The sequence below is a fragment of the Danio aesculapii genome, chromosome 3 (genome assembly GCF_903798145.1).
Source record: "Danio aesculapii chromosome 3, fDanAes4.1, whole genome shotgun sequence".
In the NCBI taxonomy this organism is placed as follows: domain Eukaryota; kingdom Metazoa; phylum Chordata; class Actinopteri; order Cypriniformes; family Danionidae; genus Danio; species Danio aesculapii.
Genome location: NC_079437.1, coordinates 9,574,642 through 9,595,604, shown reverse-complemented (window position 1 = coordinate 9,595,604; position 20,963 = coordinate 9,574,642). Strand labels below are relative to the sequence as shown.

At 38.1% G+C, this 20,963-nt stretch overlaps 2 protein-coding genes across 5 annotated transcripts in view; one reads left to right on the top strand and one right to left on the bottom strand.

The window, feature by feature from the left end:
• crebbpb (CREB binding protein b) overlaps nt 1–3,322 on the top strand; it is an 86,421-nt gene extending 83,099 nt beyond the window's left edge. For all 4 annotated transcript variants that reach the window (XM_056453105.1, XM_056453103.1, XM_056453104.1 and 1 more), the window contains exon 31: nt 55–3,322. In XM_056453105.1, the coding sequence (XP_056309080.1) occupies nt 55–2,340 (2,286 nt within the window). In that variant the 3' untranslated portion in view covers nt 2,341–3,322. The remainder of the gene's footprint in view (nt 1–54) is intronic.
• An 11,419-nt stretch (nt 3,323–14,741) lies between these two features.
• The window catches only part of trap1 (TNF receptor-associated protein 1), a 37,722-nt gene continuing 31,500 nt past the window's right edge, over nt 14,742–20,963 (bottom strand). Inside the window, exons 17-18 of the mRNA XM_056453101.1 lie at nt 18,268–18,340; nt 14,742–15,214 (exon numbers count right to left, since the gene is read on the bottom strand). Coding sequence (XP_056309076.1) covers nt 15,113–15,214; nt 18,268–18,340 — 175 coding nt within the window. The 3' untranslated portion in view covers nt 14,742–15,112. The remainder of the gene's footprint in view (nt 15,215–18,267; nt 18,341–20,963) is intronic.

The window sequence follows — 20,963 nt, the reverse complement described above, 5'->3', positions numbered from 1 at the left end:
TTATGTGCTATTGTTGTCCAGAAAAACTGTATTAATTCTTCTGCTTTCTTTCAGGACTTTGATCTATGCATTAACTGCTACAACTCCAAGGGTCATGAGCACCAAATGGTGAAGTGGGGTTTGGGTCTGGACGACGACAGCAACAACCAGGGCGGCGAGGCCAACAAGAGCCCGCAGGAGAGTCGACGCCTCAGCATCCAACGCTGCATCCAGTCCTTGGTGCATGCCTGCCAGTGCCGCAATGCCAACTGCTCTCTACCATCTTGTCAGAAGATGAAGAGAGTGGTTCAGCACACCAAGGGCTGCAAGCGCAAAACCAACGGAGGCTGCCCTGTTTGCAAGCAACTCATTGCGTTGTGCTGCTACCATGCCAAGCACTGCCAGGAGAACAAGTGCCCTGTACCCTTCTGTCTCAATATCAAGCACAAGCTGCGGCAGCAGCAAATTCAGCAGCGACTGCAGCAGGCGCAGATGATGCGGCGGCGTATGGCACTCATGCAGGGCAGAGGAATGCCTCCGAGCTTGCCCTCCCCAACTACCTCAGGAGGTCCCGGGACGCCCAACTCTCAGCAGTTGCAGCAGCCTAATACTCCTCAGACCTCGCAGGCATTAGCCAACCAGCCCCAGCAGACGCATCCGAATGTGGCTGCAATGGTGCAAGCCTTCCCCAACCAACCACCTACACCAGGGTCGCAGGGTAAGCCAGGGCCGCAGTCCTCTCCTTTGCCCCAGCAGCAGTCTCCACTACCCATGCCGCCCCAACAACAGCCGCAGCCCTCTCCGCAACAGCAGGCTTTGAAGGTTGCAAAACAAATAGAGATGATGACCAAAGTTAAGCAGCAGCAGCAACAACAACAACAGCAGCAGCAGCAACAACAACAACAACAACAGCAGCAGCAGCAGCAAGACTACAGAATGAGCTTGAACGGCATGCCAATGAACCAGCCTCGAATGATGACTTCCATGCAGATGATGGGCCCTCGTGGTCCGCAGATGGTTCAGAACATGCAGCAGGGTCAGTGGGCACCTGGGATGGCAATGCAAAACCCACAGGGGCCTCCTCCACAGCAGGTGCCCCAGCAGCAGATGGCCATGGCGCAACAGCAGTCTCAGGTAGCGCAGACGCCCCAACAGGCGCAAATGATTCAGCGCGCCCTGATGCAGCAGCAACAACAACAACAACAGCAGCAGCAACCGCGTCAAATGCAGGCTGTCATGCCTCCCCAGCAGGTGCAACCCCAGGCCCCGCAGCAACAAGGCATGCAGCAAAGAGGTGTAACCAGCAACATTACTCCAGGAGCGCTGCAGGACCTGCTGCGAACATTAAAATCACCAAGTTCCCCTCAGCAGCAACAGCAGGTTCTTAACATCCTTAAGTCAAACCCACATCTCATGGCCGCGTTCATCAAACAGCGGACGGCAAAATACCAAGCCAACCAACCACAGCAGCAGCAGAACCCGCAGGCCATGCTCGCTAGTCAGCAGGGAATGCAGAACATGGCTGCAATGCAACCCGGTTCCGTCCAGAGACCTGTTATGCCCCCTCAGCAGCAGCCGCAACCTCAGCCTGCCGCAACCCAAGCTATGGCTGCCCTCGGATCCCAGGGACAAATGATGAACGCTGCACACAATGGAAACCAGCAGCTGTTCCGCCGGCAGATATTGCGTCAGATGCAGCAGCAGCAGCAACAACAACAACAGGGAGCGATGCCTCCTGGTCAGGGGAGATTCCCGCAACCCCAAGGAGCAGCAAGTTATTCGCAAATCCGCATGCAGCAGCAGCAGATGGTCATGCAGGGCGGCGCAGGACCGATGGGCCAGATGCCGCCTATGGCTCAGATGGGCCAGCCTGGCATGGGCATGGACGCCCAGCAGCAGCAGAGTTTGATGCAGCAGCGCATGCTGCAGCAGCAGCAACAGCAGCTGATGAAGCAGCAAATGGGCTCGCCGGCACAAGCCGCTTCCATGAGTCCCCAGCCCCACATGCTTGGGGGACAGCCGCAGGGAGCTCACATGCCCGGACAGGCCATGGCCAATGCGCTGGGTAACCAAGTGAGGTCACCTGCGCCTGTGCAATCGCCCCGTCCCCCATCCCAACAACCGCCACATTCCAGCCCGTCCCCACGCATGCAGCCCCAGCCTTCGCCCCTACACCCCGGATCCTCCCATCCCAGCCTGGCGGGACCCATGCCGGGCCCAATGGACCAGGCGCACATGTGCACGGCTGAACAGAGTGCAATGCTTCCGCAGCTGAACACACCAAACCGTGGAGGGCTGACCAACGACTTGAATATGGACACCACGGGAGACACGTTAGAGAAGTTTGTGGAGGGATTGTAGCATTAAGAGACTTCGTTCTTTGAGCAGAGAGATGTGCTGTGTACGCGGGAATTCGAGAAGGTGGCGAAAATGATGAACTATAAAAGGTTTACACAACCAATGGACTGCTTTTTTCTTCCTTGTTGGAGGGGTTGAAATTACTGTTTAACGAGCAGAATCACAAAGGGTTTGTTTGTGGGGGAGGGATTGTCAGACCGACAGATATTCAGTCCTGGTCTCTGAGTTACATTTTTAATTGTTTTTTTTTTCGGGGAGGGGGTTATTTTGAGCTTATGGACTTTTTAAATGGAATTTCTCAAGGCAAAATATTTGATTTTATTATTGAAGACTTTCGTTTTGTATGTTGGCAAACTGAAATGCAGTTTTTTTTTTGTGAGTGTGTGTGCGTGTTTAGGGACTGTAAGATACTTGGTGTGGAATTAGGATCAAGCTCAATCCTCATTCCTGTCTGATGCGTATTCACATTAGCAGATTCGGAAAAGGACGCTCCGCCTTTTTCTCTCCAAACTGTGGAGTTTGTACAGAGGACCTGTATTCATTTGTACAGAAAGGAGCTTGGCTACTGCACACACGCACACACACACGAACACACGAGCAAATGGTGAAAGTTGCTCTTATTTTTCAAGGTGCCCAAATGCGTTAATTTATTGGCCTGGATTCAGTAGTTGTCTCTTAAGATGTAGGAAAGATGTTCCTGTTTTCTCGTTTGATCTCTAAAACATCAATGATGTCCCCTCCACCTCGTGTATGAGGCCGGAGCTTCGTCTGACTGCTGATTTGTTCAAAGAGTTCTTCAGTCAACCTCTTTTTCTTTTCTCCTCATGAAACTTGAATTGAAGGTGAACGATTCTTTAATGTAAATCATGCAGCTTGATGACATACTGTAAATAAAAGGAAAAAAGATTGAGATCGCTGTATAAACTGGTTAAGAACTCATTTCGTACTTATATACCATATTGTTAAATAAACTGTGTGCAACAGATATGACGTTTCAGGTCGCTTTGTTTTGCTTATTCGCAGCATTCGAAATTGGCTTTATTGGTTGATATTAAAACAGTGTTTATAACCATTTTCTGTTCAATTATGGGCTGTACAGGACTGTCTGTAGCTGAGCAGCATCATTATGGTTGCTTGAGAAAGCTAACATACTGTTATACTACATAAACGTATTAATTTTCCGTCGTCTTCTGTTTTAAAAACGCATCTCCTCCTAGACCGGTCATACTACAACCACCAAACTAACTTCAAACCTCCAAACTATACTGAAATAAGTTGCTATATCTTTTCCAACTGATCCGACTTACGGTTTTCCGAAAACTGGCCCGGAAAATTCGGAAAAGTCCCGTTGACTTAACACTTTTGTGACCTCATAACTTTATGCCACTGTCATACAGACTAAAGTTTGGGCTCATTTAACTCAGACTAGCTAACTGCCAATTACTGATGACCTTTCAACTTACTAGCCCCACCCTAGCGACCATATACGGCACACTAGCAATTGTCCCATAGACTTCCATTGTAAAAACTGCCATTGACTTTACATTGGACATACTAACAACATAGTAATTCATACTAACAATACACTGATCCATACTAGAAACATACGACACACCAATCTATACTAGAAGCATACTCAAAATATAACAATCCATACTAGAAACATTCTAACGATATACAAATCCATACTAGAAACATTCTTACGATATACAAATCCATACTAGAAACATACTCACGATATAACAATCCATACTACAAACATACTAACAATATAACAATACATACCAGAAACATACTCACGATATACAAATCCATACTAGAAACATACTCACAATATAACAATCCATACTAGAAATATACTCACGATATAACAATACATAATAGAAACATACTAATGATATAACAATCCATACTAGAAACATACGATATACAAATCCATACTAGAAACATACTCACAATATAACAATCCATACTAGAAACATACTCACGATATAACAATACATACTAGAATCATACGATATAACAATACATACCAGAAACATACTCACAATATAACAATACATACTAGAATCATACTAACGATATAACAATCCATACTAGAAACATACTCACGATATAACAATACATACTAGAAACATACTCACGATATACAAATCCATACTAGAAACATACTCACAATATAACAATCCATACTAGAAACATACTAACGATATACAAATCCATACTAGAAACATATTAACGATGTACAAATCCATACTAGAAACATACTCACGATATAACAATCCATACTAGAAACATACTCACGATATACAAATCCATACTAGAAACATACTCACAATATAACAATACATACTAGAAATATACTCACGATATACAAATCCATACTAGAAACATACTCACGATATAACAATCCATACTAGAAACATACTCACGATATACAAATCCATACTAGAAACATACTCACAATATAACAATCCATACTAGAAATATACTCACGATATACAAATCCATACTAGAAACATACTCACAATATAACAATACATACTAGAAATATACTCACGATATACAAATCCATACTAGAAACATATTAACGATATACAAATCCATACTAGAAACATACTCACGATATAACAATACATACTAGAAACATACTCGCGATATACAAATCCATACTAGAAACATACTCACGATATAACAATCCATACTAGAAACATACTCACGATATACAAATCCATACTAGAAACATACTCACAATATAACAATCCATACTAGAAATATACTCACGATATACAAATCCATACTAGAAACATACTCACAATATAACAATACATACTAGAAATATACTCACGATATACAAATCCATACTAGAAACATACTCACAATATAACAATACATACTAGAAATATACTCACGATATACAAATCCATACTAGAAACATATTAACGATATACAAATCCATACTAGAAATATACTCACGATATAACAATACATACTAGAATCCTACTAACGATATACAAATCCATACTAGAAACATACGATATAACAATCCATACTAGAAACATACTAACGATATAACAATCCATACTAGAAACATACTAACGATATAACAATCCATACTAGAAACATGCTAACGATATACACATCCATACTAGAAACATACTCACAATATAACAATCCATACTAGAAATATGCTAACGATATAACAATCCATACTAGAAACATGCTAACGATATACACATCCATACTAGACACATATGATATAACAATCCATACTAGAAACATTCTAACGATATAACAATCCATACTAGAAACATACTCACGATATACAAATCCATACTAGAAACATACTAACGACATACAAATCCATACTAGAAACATACTAACGATATAACAATCCATACTAGAAACATACTCACAATATAACGATCCATACTAGAAACATACGATATAACAATACATACCAGAAACATACACACAATATAACAATACATACTAGAAACATGCTAACGATATACAAATCCATACTAGACACATGCTTATATGTGCTTTTCTATCTATGCCAACTGTTTCAAACTTCTTAAAATTACTTCAATTATTTAAACTTTAAAACTACAAACTCTCAGACCAGGCTTTTTCCAGCCACCATAAAGTTTGTTTACGAACTTTACTTTTCTAGTTTTATATATTATCAAATGTTCATTCAAGTGTTCTGACTGGACTTTAAAGGTAAGATTGAAGATTTAAAGGTAAGATTTTTCCCCCTTTTTTGCCACATTTGATGATTTAATTTACAGTTAAATGGTAATACGGAAGTGTCTATGTGCAAAAAAAAGTTGGTATGGGCACACACAAGTGGTGTTTTACTAAATTTGCTAAAATTAACTTGTTTACTTACTTCACTGCAATCCAAAAGTGCTGTTGCCTTTTACATAAGGGTTGATGCAACTTATTTTTTATGTAATTAAAAATAATAATCGTCTATCGGATGAGACCTTTAACTAAGGTCCTGACTCTCTGTGGTTGTTTAAAATCCCTGGATTTCCTTAAAAAAACAAACAAACAAAAAATGAGTAGAGTTTTAACCTTGGCATTCAAATTTGCCCACTGACCTCTGTCCATCATGGCCTCCTAACCATCCCCATATCATAATTGGCTTCATCACTCTGTCTACCAATGTGGTGCACAGGCGGTGGATGAGGAGATTCCCCCAAAAAATGTCAAGTGATTTGAGTGTCCAGAAAAGTGCTATATGAATGTAAGGAATTATTGTGTAATAAATTAGATGTAATTATATGATTTCCCCCTCATCAAACTCACTAGAGTATTGATCTGACTTTCAACACTGATTGGGATGTAGTCAGTCACTTTTCGGCCACTGATTGCAAGCATGCTATGATAATGCTTTTGTACAATGGTCAAGACAAAAAGCCTAAATTTTACTTTAGTTTCGTACAATGAGAGGAATAGACTGTCCACATTTAAATATAGCTTTACAACACTTAAAAGAACTGGTCAAGCATTGCTGGACTAAGATAAATCTGTTCAAATCAAACGAGTAAAGACTGCTGTAAGTACTCAATGCTGAGCCTGCTTATTTACAGCAATGACATGGCGAATCTGCATATTGTGTTACCTTGTGTATTAATGTATTCATTTGCACACTGACAGTGGTTGGAGAGGAGGCAGAAGATGAGAAGCTGAGGTATGTGACTTTACATGTTCTCACGTTTTGGGGTGGTAACTGGGTTTGTGAGAGAGAGTGTGCACTGTTTGAATGCTGCAATTTAAATAGAGCGCCTCGTGTTCCATAAAGAATAACGAGCACATATGAATGTGCTTCGCGTCACTTTTAGAACTTTTGCCGTCAGATGTAGAACACTACAAACAAATGATGCAGTGTTGGTGGCCCTTTTCTCTTGCCAATTCATTAGCTTTTAGAATTTAACCGTCACGCAGTAGTTCCTGACTCATTTTACATATTTTTCGCGCTGATGTTTCTCGACGTCTGTCATTCACGCGAGTGTTTGTTTGGATGCGTGTTTGTTTTGCTACCCTGCTGAAAAATCCAGCTTAAACCAGCCTAGGCTGGTTGGCTGGTTTTGGCTGGTTGTCCAGCCTGGTTTTAGAGGGGTTTTGGCCATTTCCAGGCTGGTTTCCAGCCATTTCCAGCCTGGTCTTAGCTGGTCAGGCTGGAAAATGACCAGCTAAAACCAGATTGACCACCTAGCCAGGCTGGGAGCCCAGCCAAAACCAGCTATGTCCAGCTTAAACCAGGCTGGTCAAGCTGGTTTTAGCTGGATTTAGCTGGTCATTTTCCAGCCTGACCAGCTAAGACCAGGCTGGAAATGGCTGGAAACCAGCCTGGAAATGGCCAAAACCCCTGTAAAACCAGGCTGGTCAACCAGCTAAAACCAGCCAACCAGCCTAGGCTGGTTTAAGCTGGATTTTTCAGCAGGGAACGGTTCGTTTAGACCGACAGAACTGTTAGGATATGTTGTAAAATGGTTTATCTATCTATCGTTCTATCTATCTATCTATCTATCTATCTATCTATCTATCTATCTATCTATCTATCTATCTATCTATCTATCTATCTATCTATCTATCGTTCTATCTATCGTTCTATCTGTCTATCGTTCCATCTATGTGTTCTGTCTGTCGTTCTGTCATTTGCAAATTATTTGTAATAAGCAAATGTTGCCATGTTTTTACCATGGACTAACACATTTTTAACAGCATAATATTAAAAATAAATTATTTTTGACCATTTAATTTTGTACCATTTTAAAACACACCAAAAAATTAAGTAGCAGTGAGAAATTTCATGTGAAATGGTAAACAATGTGCAATCTAACGCCATTTGAGAATTACCAAGATGAACCCAATTGAAATTAAGAGTTTAATTTAAACTTAATTTGTAATCGCTCACAAATAGTTTTTTAAACATCCATATTTCTATAAACTTGTGATGTTTTCAGATTAAATTAATTTTACTTGCATTTCTGGGGGGCTTTTTTGACATGGGATGAATGTACAGAATGTGACTATAATTTACAGTTTTTCTCAGTGGCTTTGGTGCATTTCTCACAACACTATTTACATTTGCACAACACTTAATGCATTTCTCAAAACAATTAGTGCAAACTGCAAAACCTTGATTATAACCTGCAAAAGCGTGTCACTTGCTCAAAATGGAGAGCTTATTCCTCAAAAGCAAGTATTGCTGTCAATGATAGTGTCAGAGTCATCAAGATGAAAAGTCCTGACACCATTGTTTATGAACAAGATAGTCAAATGGCTTTGTCATGTTTTCATCATGACAGTTTACTCTGTTCATTTTTTCCAATGCAAAAAAAGTCAGATTTTGGTGACACTTCCTGAAAATGCTCAAGACAGCCCTATTTACTATTTGCACAACTATTTGAAGACATCACTGCATTTAGTGACGTATCTGAGTACAAGACACTGAATATGTATGCTTCACATTTTTACTGCATATGCTCTGTGCAAAAGAATAAATACACCCTTATTTACAACAAATCATTCATAAAATTGTTCAATTTAGAAGACATTTTCAGGAAAAAATAGTTTATAAAATTATCTTGACAGATTTTGACCACTAGCTCAACATTTTTGTAATGACTCAAGTAATGAAATGAGGACTATTAGTTTTATATGTGTATGACTATTCAGCATTCACAAGTTTAGTTAATTTTGACTGACATGACATAAGCAAATGATAATGTTGTAAAACAGCAGAGAGTTGTATGAAAGCAATTGATGCATGTCCAAAAGCATTTGCAATTTGTTGGAAGGAATGAGAAACTGCTACTATGATGTGCACAACTGAATAATTGTTTAGAGAAATGCATTAACTGTTGTGCAAATGTAAATAGTGTTGTGAGAAATGCACCAGAACCACTGAGAAAAACTATTTCTTTGACACCTGAAGATGCTCCATCTGAACAGAAAAGGTGCAGCATTCGCTTCAGTGGTTTCATCTCTTTCTTATTATGTATTTCTTTTCAAACCTAAATGTGTTTGGAGGATTTAAAAGAAGTTACTTGTTGGTCACTCTGTCTCTCTTATCCTTTTGTTCTTCCTAAAGTTCACTGTAAAAAATGCTGGCTTCCACACAATTCCTCCGCGTTGTCCCAACACAAATAATAAAGTTAACGTAATCGTTTTTTTACAATTTTAAGCCGATTGAATTTAAAACAATTAAGTTGACCCCAAAGAGAATTGTGTTGATTCAACTCATTTTATTTTATTTTGTTTTTAGTTTTTTTATTAGTTGTATACACAGTACTGAGTCGAACATGAACAGTTTACAGTATTTTAAGGGGAAAACAAGAGAATAGAATAGAAAAATAAATAAATAAAAATTATAAGATAAAAAAATAATAATAATTAAATAAAATTAGAAATAGCTGTGTGGTCTAATTCAAAACTATATTACAATATTGTGGTATGTACAATTAAGGATGCATAGTAGACTTATAATCAATGCCAAGATAGATCAAAGGAGTTTCCCACAGCTTCTGAAATGACCTGGATTTGATTCAGCTCATTTTAAATGCGTTAAACGAGCAGCAAATGTCATTTTTTGAGTGTTGCTTCTTGTGCTTTCCATGTCCTGCATGGATGGTCCCTAACTAGTGCTGTTCAGTAGTGAATCAAACTCTCACCAGCCATTTTATAAGGTTCAACTGCCCATTAATGAATATCTGAGGCTGAAAATTCCTTGCTGATGTCAGAAGAGTACGAGCAGACTGTTTTGACCTGATAGAAAGACAACAGAAACGCAAATAACCACTCATTACAGCCAGAAGAGCATCTCTGAGCACATCAACTTGGAAGCAAATGAGCAACTCCAGAAGAAAAAAAAGACCCTCGAAAACCTCAAACTGAGGTTACAGTATACAAAAACTGGACATCAGAAGACATGAAATATATTGCCTGGTCTGAGTCTTGATTTCTTCTACTACATTCGCAGGGTAGGGGCAGAATTTGACGTAAATGACATTAAAACACTGAGCCGTTCTGCATTATATCAGTAATTTAGGCTGCTGGTGGCATGATGGTGTAGTATATATTTTCATGGCTGACTTTGGACACCATTTAAACCTTGACCAGCCGGGTTTTAGCTGGACATAGCTGATTTTGGCTGGTCTCCCAGCATGGTTAGGCTAGTCAAACTGGTTTTAGCTGGTCATCTCCCAGCCTGTCCAGCTAAGGAACGGCTGGAAATGGCTAAATCCAGCCTGGAAAACCCCTCTAAAACCAGCTAATTAGCTTAGGCTGGTTAAAGCTGGGGTTTTTTTCAGCAGGGCAGTTTGTTTACCATATTGCCACCCAGATTGTGATCCAGCATCATGTCACAAAGCTCAAATCATCTCCAGCAGGTTTCATAAACACCAGATCTCCATCCGGAAGCACCTTTGGGATGTGGAGGAACAGGAGAGGGAATAAATAGGGTTGTCGCTAGAAGGGATACAACTGCAGCTGGAAGTTAAAGAGATATATTATTTATTCAATTATCCATTAATTGTATTTTATTAATATCTACCCCAACCCGTCACAGTAATGTAAAAACAGTAGTAATACCAAATATTATTTCTAAATGACTTATTAAATTGTATTTTATTAAAGTCTACTCCTACCCCAAACCTCACAAACCCCAAACCTGTGCTATATTGACGAGTATCCGCAATTAAAGTATCCCATCTAGACTTTACCTTGGAATAGCCTTTTTATAAACATTTATCAATGTTAATAACATGTTATTAAAACAATTGGACAGTTGTGACATGTTGAGCTCCATCAAAATCTATCTGAAATGGCATTTTGTCCCTTTGTTTATTATATTTGACACATGTATGGACTCATATCCACTGAACTGTTGACTGATATCGGCCTATTCGATGGCAAAATGAAGATTAAAATTGTCTACAACAGGGGTGTCCAAACTCGGTCCTGGAGGGCCGGTGTCCTGCAGAGTTTAGCTCCAACCCTAATCAAACGCACCTGAACCAGCTAATCAAGCTCTGATATACTAGAAACTTCCTGGCAGGTGTGTTGAAGCAAGTTGGAGCTAAACTCAGCAGGACACCGGCCCTCCACTACCGAGTTTGGACACCCCTGGTCTAAAACAAGGATGTCCAAACTCGATCCTGGAGGGCCGGTGTCCTGCACAGTTTAGCTCCAACTTCCTTCAACACACCTGTCTGGAAGTTTCTAGTACACTAGAAAGAGCTTGATTATCTGGTTCAGGTGTGTTTAATTGGGGTCGAAACTAAAATATGCAGGACACCGGCCCTCCAGGATCGAGTTTGGACACCCCTGGTCTAAAAAGAGAGAAAATGAAACCCTCTTTATGCGTTGTTATGTTAAACTGCCCTTATGAAAGGTAAAAACTGTTGTTAAAAATACTTGTTTTTGTAGTTAAACCATCCCTTGTTAAAAAAATACTATAGTAATTTGTGGTAAAAATTATTTTATTCATGCTATGTTGCTATTAAAGTATATCATACTGTACATAGTAGTATTTACAGCACTTTAATGAATGCTGCAGCACACTAGTGTTAACTATCCTAAGCTAATAAACACTGTATCATAGCCTACTTTAGTTTTTACTACAGTAAACTGTTGTATTCTAGTGCACTCTACCTTATAGTTGAAGTAAAGTTATGTGTACAGACATACTACAGTAGGCCTTTGGTTTAAAAACAGTTTACTTAATTACTATACGTTAGTATTCTTTCATGTGGGATGGTGGTAGTCATGTAATAATGGTTTTACCACAAACAAAAGCAAGTTTTTGTGGTTAAATCGTGTTTACGTTAGCCACAATTGAACCATTGTATTTGTTTTAAAACTCTGTTCATACAAATTATAATCAATTCGCCCCAAAATACACTCTTACTACGCTTGTACTATAATAAAATCATGGTAAATTTCCGAATGGCCCAAAATCACTGTAGGTTAACTTTATGATGTTATATATTTTTAAAAACGTGCTAATATTTGACCTGAATGCCTAAAAACATTAAGTTAACACACGATTTAAAGAGATTTTTAGCTAAAATCCACATGATCGACAGTAAATGCGTGACTAACCGGCGGTTTGAGCTTCACCAGTGTCACGAATCTCAGCGTGAGCTCGTCATCACTTGCGTCACTGCGCCTCCTGCCGGCGTAACAACGCATCTGCAGCTCAGCCTTTGTGGCGTACTACACGTATTCCCGAGCGCTCGCTTTCAGATGTGCTCGCATTCGTCGAAGGGATGTTTTTCTTTCCTCACTCGAGTTTACAAGATTTTATCTTTTCTTATTTAGCACAGGTTAATTAAAGTTTCTCGACTCACCATATAAAGCATTATGGAAATGTACTGATTATTTACTCTTTCCCATGTATTTTTTGAGGTAAATCACGTTGTTTTTTTTTGTTGTTGAAGAAAACATTCCAGGATTTTCTCCGTTTAGTGGACTCCCACGTGAAAATATACTATAGTAATTTGGAGTAAATGGAGTTTATTTACCCAAACTATGGTAAAGTACTTGAATTCATCTGTTGAGGTAATATAAACGAATTACCCAATACTCTAGTTTTTACTACAGTAATCTGTGGTGTATTGTAATATACACAATAGCTGTATTAAACTAAACTATAGACCTACTACAGAGTTTGTTTATTTACTTTAACAGTGTAGTTCACAAATAGTTAAAAAATAATTAGTTAAAGTGTGCTGAATACGATAAAATATACAGTATAGTACACAGTGTGGTTCAAAAACACGACAGTATTTACTATAAATTACTATAGTATTTTTTTCATGTGGGCATAGACGATGCTCAGTGGTTTGAAATTGGAAAAATGCAGTTTAAAGGGCTCCAAATGGTCTCAGACCAGACCTGGTTGGCTGGTTTTAGCTGGTCAACTGGCCTGGTTTTAATGGGGTTTGGCCGTGATTTCCAGCCTGGTCTTAGCTGGTTAGGCTGTAAAATGACCAGCTTGACTAGCCTGGTCTTTGCTGGGCTGGTCAAACTGGTTTTAGCTGGTCATCTCCCAGCCTAACCAGCTAAGACCAGGTTGGAAATTACGGCCAAAACCCCTCTAAACCAGGCTTGCCGACCAACTAAAACCAGTCAACCAGCCTAAGCTGGTTTAAACTGGGGTTTTTTTCAGCAGGGCAAGCCTCCATTTTATAAAAAAAAAAAAATCCCTTTTTTTCTTGCGTCTCAGAGCTATTACAAGATGAGCTTTTGTGGTTTAAAAGTACATTGTTTACTTTACTTTTTAAAGAAAATGGTGGATCTTTGACTGCAGCGCCGTAGTTTAAATCATGAGCACTTTAAACACCAAAAGCTCTTCTGGCACTAGCTCTGGGCTTCAAGAATTTGTGGTAAAAAAAAAAGGCATATATGTTTAATAAAATGACCTGTCATTTTGGTAGATAACACATTTATTCCTCATCTGAGGTCATTTAGAGCACTTTAAAACGGCAATTTGGAAGTTCAAAACACTTTAGACCCCTGTTATGAGGAAAAAATCCAGCAAATCCCTGCTGAAAAAAAACAGCTTAAACCAGCCTAGGCCTGTTGGCTGCTTTTAGCTAGTCAATCAGTCTAGTTTTAGAGGGGGTTTTGGCCATTTCCAGGCTGTTTTCAGCTATTTCCAACCTGGTTTAAGCTGGTTAGGCTGGGAGATGACCTGATCAAGCTGGTTTTAGCCTTGTCATCGCATCTCCCAGCCTAACCAGCTAAGACCAGGCTGGAAATGGCTGAAAACAGCCTGTAAATGGCCAAAACCCCCTCTAAATCCAGGCTGGTCGACCAGCTTAAGCCAGCTTAAGCTGGTTTAAGCAAAAAGCAGGGATGTTTTACTCAAAACCCTTTATTTCTGCTCAAGTGAAGAAATGAACATGAATGATGAGGAGGCAAATAATTATTCAGGACATTTTCCTTTGGTAAGTGAACTAATACTTTAACATTCATTTAAATGCCATTCAGAATCACTTTATATATGTTAGTTATGCAAGAACTCAATGTTAAAATTGGTGTAAAGCATCTGAGATGTTTCATTTGCATGTTTTATTCAATATTTTAAGCACTGTTGTCGATATACACGTGGAAAAAGCTGCTGCACAGGAACCAAAGACATGAAATGTAAGTAATTAAAGTAAGAATGTACACGAAACATTGGTCACACTTTACAATATGGGACCACGTAGTTAATGTAAGGCTACTCACATTAACAATGCAGCATTTATTAATCAAAGTTTAACATTTACTAATGTATTAGTCAAATCCAAATACAGTTGTGTTAGTTAATGTTATCTAATGAACAGAGTTAACATGACTTAACAAATGAACAACTATATTTTCATTAACAAACATAGTGAATACATTAACTACATGTCTTGTATTGTAAAGTGTTCCCAAAATAATATTTAACAGACACCATTTCACTGAAATCTTCCTCTTATTGCAATTTATGTTGTATATTTCCAGATCAGTTCAACAGTGCAGCTCTGGAAGTCACAGTCTGCTGTTTTAAAGATATTTATTATTTTCCCTCATTGGCTGGACACACAAATCTCAGTCTTTTGAGCTGTAAAACACCACTGCAGAACGTCACCAGCACGAGTCTTCATATAAACAGCGTCTGCTTGTGTTGGGTGTGTGATGATGACCTCCAGGACACAAAAAAGACGTCCTGTGCATCAGTGCATGTCCCTAATAATGGCAAAACAAGTCTGTCTGAAGGCCGAACTCAGTGTTTCTCCAGCGCTCGAGTCAACAGCTGATTCAGCCGAGAGATCATCGGACGAGGGTCTTCGTTCAGGCCGGCGGCGATCATGGCGTTGTCGTAAATCTGGTGTGTACAAACAACAAAAACAGAGCACAAGCTTGGTTATGGGTGTGACATCTCTCCGTTATGCATGTGACAGAAATTGTGTGACTTTGGTTAATCAAATATAATAGTTTAAAGACATTGAGTGTTTTTACAGTGCTGTAGGATACAAGCCTACACAAAAAACCTAGAAAGGGTTTTGCTATTTTGGTAAAAACGTACATTTTTTCAGGGCAAGGTTGACATTTGCATGGAATTGCTCATTTAGTGTTAAACAGCCTTCATACACATCTGTAATACTTAAATTCCAAGACTTTTCCAGAACAGAAATTTTCATGACCTTTCGATTCATGTAATGCCTACATATACATGGTGAATAATAAGAAAAACAATGCAAGTTTATTACAGCATATCATAGAACATGCAACAATCTATTTTGGTTATTTTTATGTAAAATAGATTTTGATAATGCTTAAACAGCACTAATAATATAAGAGCAAGTTTTTGGCCAAGGATAGAAAATAAGTAAAGGCAACCAACCTATATTCAGGCTAGGGCTGTATGGAGAGAGATTAGACTCGATAATAATTCACGCAAAAGACACGATGTACACATGCGTAGCCAAATTCACGTACATAAAATATTTATTTATACTTACAAAAACAATTCACATGCACAAAATAAAAATACATTTTCATAAAATACGTTTCACAAATGCAAAACACCATTTGCAAATATATAAGAGTGTACAAAAAGTTTTGAATGTTTCAAATTCACGAGTTCATCCTGAATGAGAATGTGCAAATCCTCTCTCACGTACGACTCACCCTGAATACGAGTGTGTGCATTTTTGAGACTTTCCTGCCAGAAACAGGCAACTCGTACCTCTCAGCCAATCAGATGAGAGCTGTACTCGATGTCAACCACTCTGCGCTCCTTTTGCGCAGTCTGTTCCTCTAACCAACATGGCGGATACTCCTGTAAGTCAATACTGTTTCCTACTAGTTTGTGTATACGCTTTTTATAGTAGAATCTGAGTGTATTTTCAGTAACTCAATAGAAAAGTGCTTATGTTAAGTCTATGCTAATTTAAGTGTATAGTAATAAATAGTAATAAAGCATCTTGTATTAGCCGCCATGTTGTAATTTGAACAAACCTTGTTGTTTACCTGCACATCCCGCTCTTCACCTGCCATGCTAAATAGAGGAGTATTCTTCTTCTTAGAGGATCATCTCCGTTAATTCAGTCAGACTGCGCAAATGGTGCGCACAGTGAAGCGATTCGGTCATTCCCGCATTCTCAGAGAGTTGTGATTGGTTGAACAGTAAGCTTGCATCTTATTGGCTACAGGGCACGAGTGACTCACGTGGGAGGTGTGTGCTGACAGGAAAGTCTCAAAAATGCACACACTCGTATTCAGGGTGAGTCGTACGTGAGAGAGGATTTGCACATTCTCATTCAGGATGAACTCGTGAATTTGAAACATTCAAAACTTTTTGTACACTGTTATATATTTGCAAATGGTGTTTTGCGTTTGTGAAACGTATTTTATGAAAATGTATTTTTATTTTGTGCATGTGAATTGTTTTTGTAAGTATAAATAAATATTTTACGTACGTGAATTTGGCTACGCATGTGTACATCGTGTCTTTTGCGTGAATTATTATTGAGTCTAATCTCTCTCCATAGGGCTGCACAGTATATCATTTCAGCATCAATATCGCAATGTGTGCATCCGTAATAGTCACATCGCAGGACATGCAATGTTGGGATTATAGTTTTATATAGTTTAATCATAATGGAGTAAACGTTTAGCATCTACATGCATTTTTAAAGAGATCGTTGTAATGTATTTTTTTATTTAATGGCATGTCAGCAACCAAGGCTATTTTCATGGCAGGAACATTTCAATATTAAATAAACAATTAAGAACAACAAACAAATGAATACACAAGTTAAATAAGATGTTCAGTGTTAATATATGATAAGATTTCTAAACTCTTTTCTGGTGTCACTTTGTTTAAAATGTCCTTAAGAGAGTTTTAAAGAGATAGTTCACCCAAATATTACTTACTATTTTCATTACACCCTACATTTGTTTCAAACATTCTTTTTTTAAATGAGGGCAGCCCTGCTTTTAATGATTCCAGAAGCCTTTATTATGAAATCAACTCATTTAAGGACATTAACAAAGTGACACCAGAAAAGATTTGAGCATTTTTATCATGCATCAACACTAAAAATCTTATTTAATTTATGTATTTATTTGTTTGTTGATTTTAAATTGTATATTTATTATTGAAAGGTTCCTGCCATGAAAATATTGGTTGCTGACATGGCATTAAATAATACATTACATCTTTTTTTTTCTGAACACAAAAAGAATATAATTTAATAACTCCTATAGTATTGAAACAAGTGAAGTGTGAGTGAATAGTGAGTACATTTTAATCTTTGAGTGAACTGTCCCTTTAAGGCCTGTGACTGTGTGAACATTTCAATATTTCAGAGTGTAAATCATCCGGCCACAAGTCATTTTTTAATAATAAAGTTTTATTAATGAAGCTAACTTTATTACTAAAAACTGTAATAAAGATTAAATAATACACAATGAAGACTGTGCAGTGTTGATTATTCAATATCTGTACCTGAATAGTGAATACCTGAAAACTATAAATCAGTTTTATCTTCACTATATTTTATATATCTGCGCTTGTAATTTATTTGTTATATATTATTCGAGATTCACTCCTCTACAAAATCCCCCAATCAATCTAAATAAACCTGTTAGATCATCTGGTGAAATTGTATTCACATCGCAATAAACATCACAGAAATACAAAATATGCTAATGATTTTTCCAATATCGCGCAGTCCTAATTCAAGCATACAGATATTTGTTAAACTAATTTCCTAGGCTTTTCTAAATCTTAGTGGGTTTTTCTGTTTTCCCAAAACCTTTCCAGGCCTGAAAAATGCCATGTCAAAATTTCATGACTTTTATCATGATCGTATGAACCCTGCTTAAAGTCGAAGTGCTGTAATTGATAATATTTGTTGAAATGTTCTTTACCTGTTCGAGCAGAAGCTGTGCCAGCTCAGGGTTTGAGTCCTTCAGCGAGTGAAGTTTCTTGATCAGATCATGCCTGTAATTGAACAGGATGTTTGAGAAACGAATGCATTTTAACACATTATGTAAGTACAATATGCTTTATAAAAGGGTTAGTTCACTCAAAAATTACAACTCCGCTGTTAATTACTCACCCTCATGTTCCTCTTATCACATGAGACCTTTCGGTTCAACTTCAGAAAACAAATGAGGATATTTTAGATGAAATCTGAGAGCTTTCTTATACTCCATAGACAGCAAGGGTAATGAGATGTTTAAAGTCTAGTAAAGGAACCAAAAACTGTGTCAAAACACTCCATGTGGCTTCAGTTGATCACCTGTAACTATACGAAGCTCCAAGAACACTTTCGTGCACCAAAAAACAAATCAGTTTGTGTGCCTATGTCTTCTGTTCCTTGTCAGGATAATATGAAGTAATGGCATTAGCGCAACAAACTAGTGTTGTATTGCCCATAATAAACGCACACCCTGATCTGACAGAAGACATTGATGAACAACAGTTTTTGGTGCACAAAAGTGTTCTTGGAGCTTGCGTGTTGCATTACTGACTCTAATGGCAAATACTTCATATTGCTAGGGCCAGATGGAATCTGCAGACGTTTTTTGCTATTTCTGCAGAGCATTTTGGTAAATCTGCGGATTTTTGCAGAATTATCTTGGGAGTATCATAACTAAAACCTTAATATGTGAAATAAAATATAATATTTTGTTTAACATTTATTTAATGTTTAAAATGAAATACAATTAGACTCACTTTACTTGGTAAACAAAGCAAGTCTCCCATATAATATCTCTACTTAAAGAAAATATTACTGTACAAACTGCATTATACATAAATCAGATGAACTTTTCATATTAATCAATAATATTACAGTAATTCATTTTAATATAAATAATAAATATAGATTTAAACACATTTAATCAAGTACATAAACAGAATTAATGATGGGCTTAAAATCTGCAGAATTCTGTACGCACAGATTGCACTGACAAGAAAAAGAACATAAGATATAGGCAAACCACCTCATTTTAGAGTTCTTTGGTGCACAAAAGTGTTCTTAGCAATGTTTTGACAATGTTTTTGGTTCCTTTTATGAACTTTAAACATCTCAGGACTGTTGCTGTCTCCATAGACAGAAATGATCTGGAAAATTCTAGAAAAGGAACCAAAAACTCAAAAAATTCCAGAAAAGGAACCAAAAACATTGTCAAAACACAAAACATGTGGCTTCAGTTGATCAACTGTAATCATACGAAGCTCCAAGAACACTTGTGCACCAAAAAACAACTCTAAAAATGAGTTTGTTTGCCTATATCTTCTGTTCCTTGTCAGAGCAACATGAAGTATTTGCCATTAGCGCAACAAACTAGTGTTATAATGTGGAGTAAACGCACACCCTGATCTGACAGAAGACATTGAAGAACAACTTTTTTTATTGCACAAAAGCGTTCTTAAAGCTTGCGTGTTGCATTACTGACTATTATGGCAAATACTTCATATTGACCTGGTAGGGAACAGAGCAGAAGATATAGGCAAACCACTTAATTTTAGAGTTCTTTGGTGCACAAAAGTGTTCTTGGCAATGTTTTGACAATGTTTTTGGTTCCTTTTATGAACTTTAAACATCTCAGGACTGTTGCTGTCTCCATAGACAGAAATGATCTAGAAAATTCCAGAAAAGGAACCAAAAACATTGTCAAAACACAAAACATGTGGCTTCAGTTGATCAACTGTAATCATACGAAGCTCCAAAAACACTTTTGTGCACCAAAACAACTCTAAAAATGAGTTTGTTTGCCTGTATCTTCTGTTCCTTGTCAGAGCAACATGAAGTATTTGCCATTAGCGCAACAAACTAGTGTTATAATGTGGAGTAAATGCACACCCTGATCTGACAGAAGACATTGATGCACAACAATTTTTTTTATTGCACAAAAGTGTTCTTGAAGCTTGCGTGTTGCATTACTGACTATTATGGCAAACACTTCATATTGACCTGGTAGGGAACAGAGCAGAAGATATAGGCAAAGCACTTAATTTTAGAGTTCTTTGGTGCACAAAAGTGTTATTGGCACTGTTTTGACAATGTTTTTGGTTCCTTTTATGGACTTTGAACATCTCAGAACTGTTGCTGTCTCCATAGACAGAAATGATCTGGAAAATTCCTGTAAAGGAACCAAAAACTCAAAAAAATTCCAGAAAAGGAACCAAAAACATTGTCAAAACACAAAACATGTGGCTTCAGTTGATCAACTGTAACCATACGAATCTCCAAGAACACTTTTGTGCACCAAAACAACTCTAAAAATGAGTTCGTTTGCCTGTATCTTCAGTTCCTTGTCAGGGCAATATGAAATATTAGCAGTTACTGCAACACACACAAGTGTTGTATTGCCTGTAGTAAACGTCACCATTGTCTTCCATGTCAGGGTGCACAAGTTTGTTATTTGGTGCACAAAAGTGTTCTTGGATCTTGTGTGTTGCATTACTGACTCCAATGACAAATACTTCATGTTGTCCTGACAATGAACAGAACAGATGTAGACAAACCACCTAATTTACAGGTTTTTGGTGCACAAAAGTGTTCTTGGGGCTTCGTATGATTACAGTTGAGCAACTGAAGCCACATAGAGTGTTT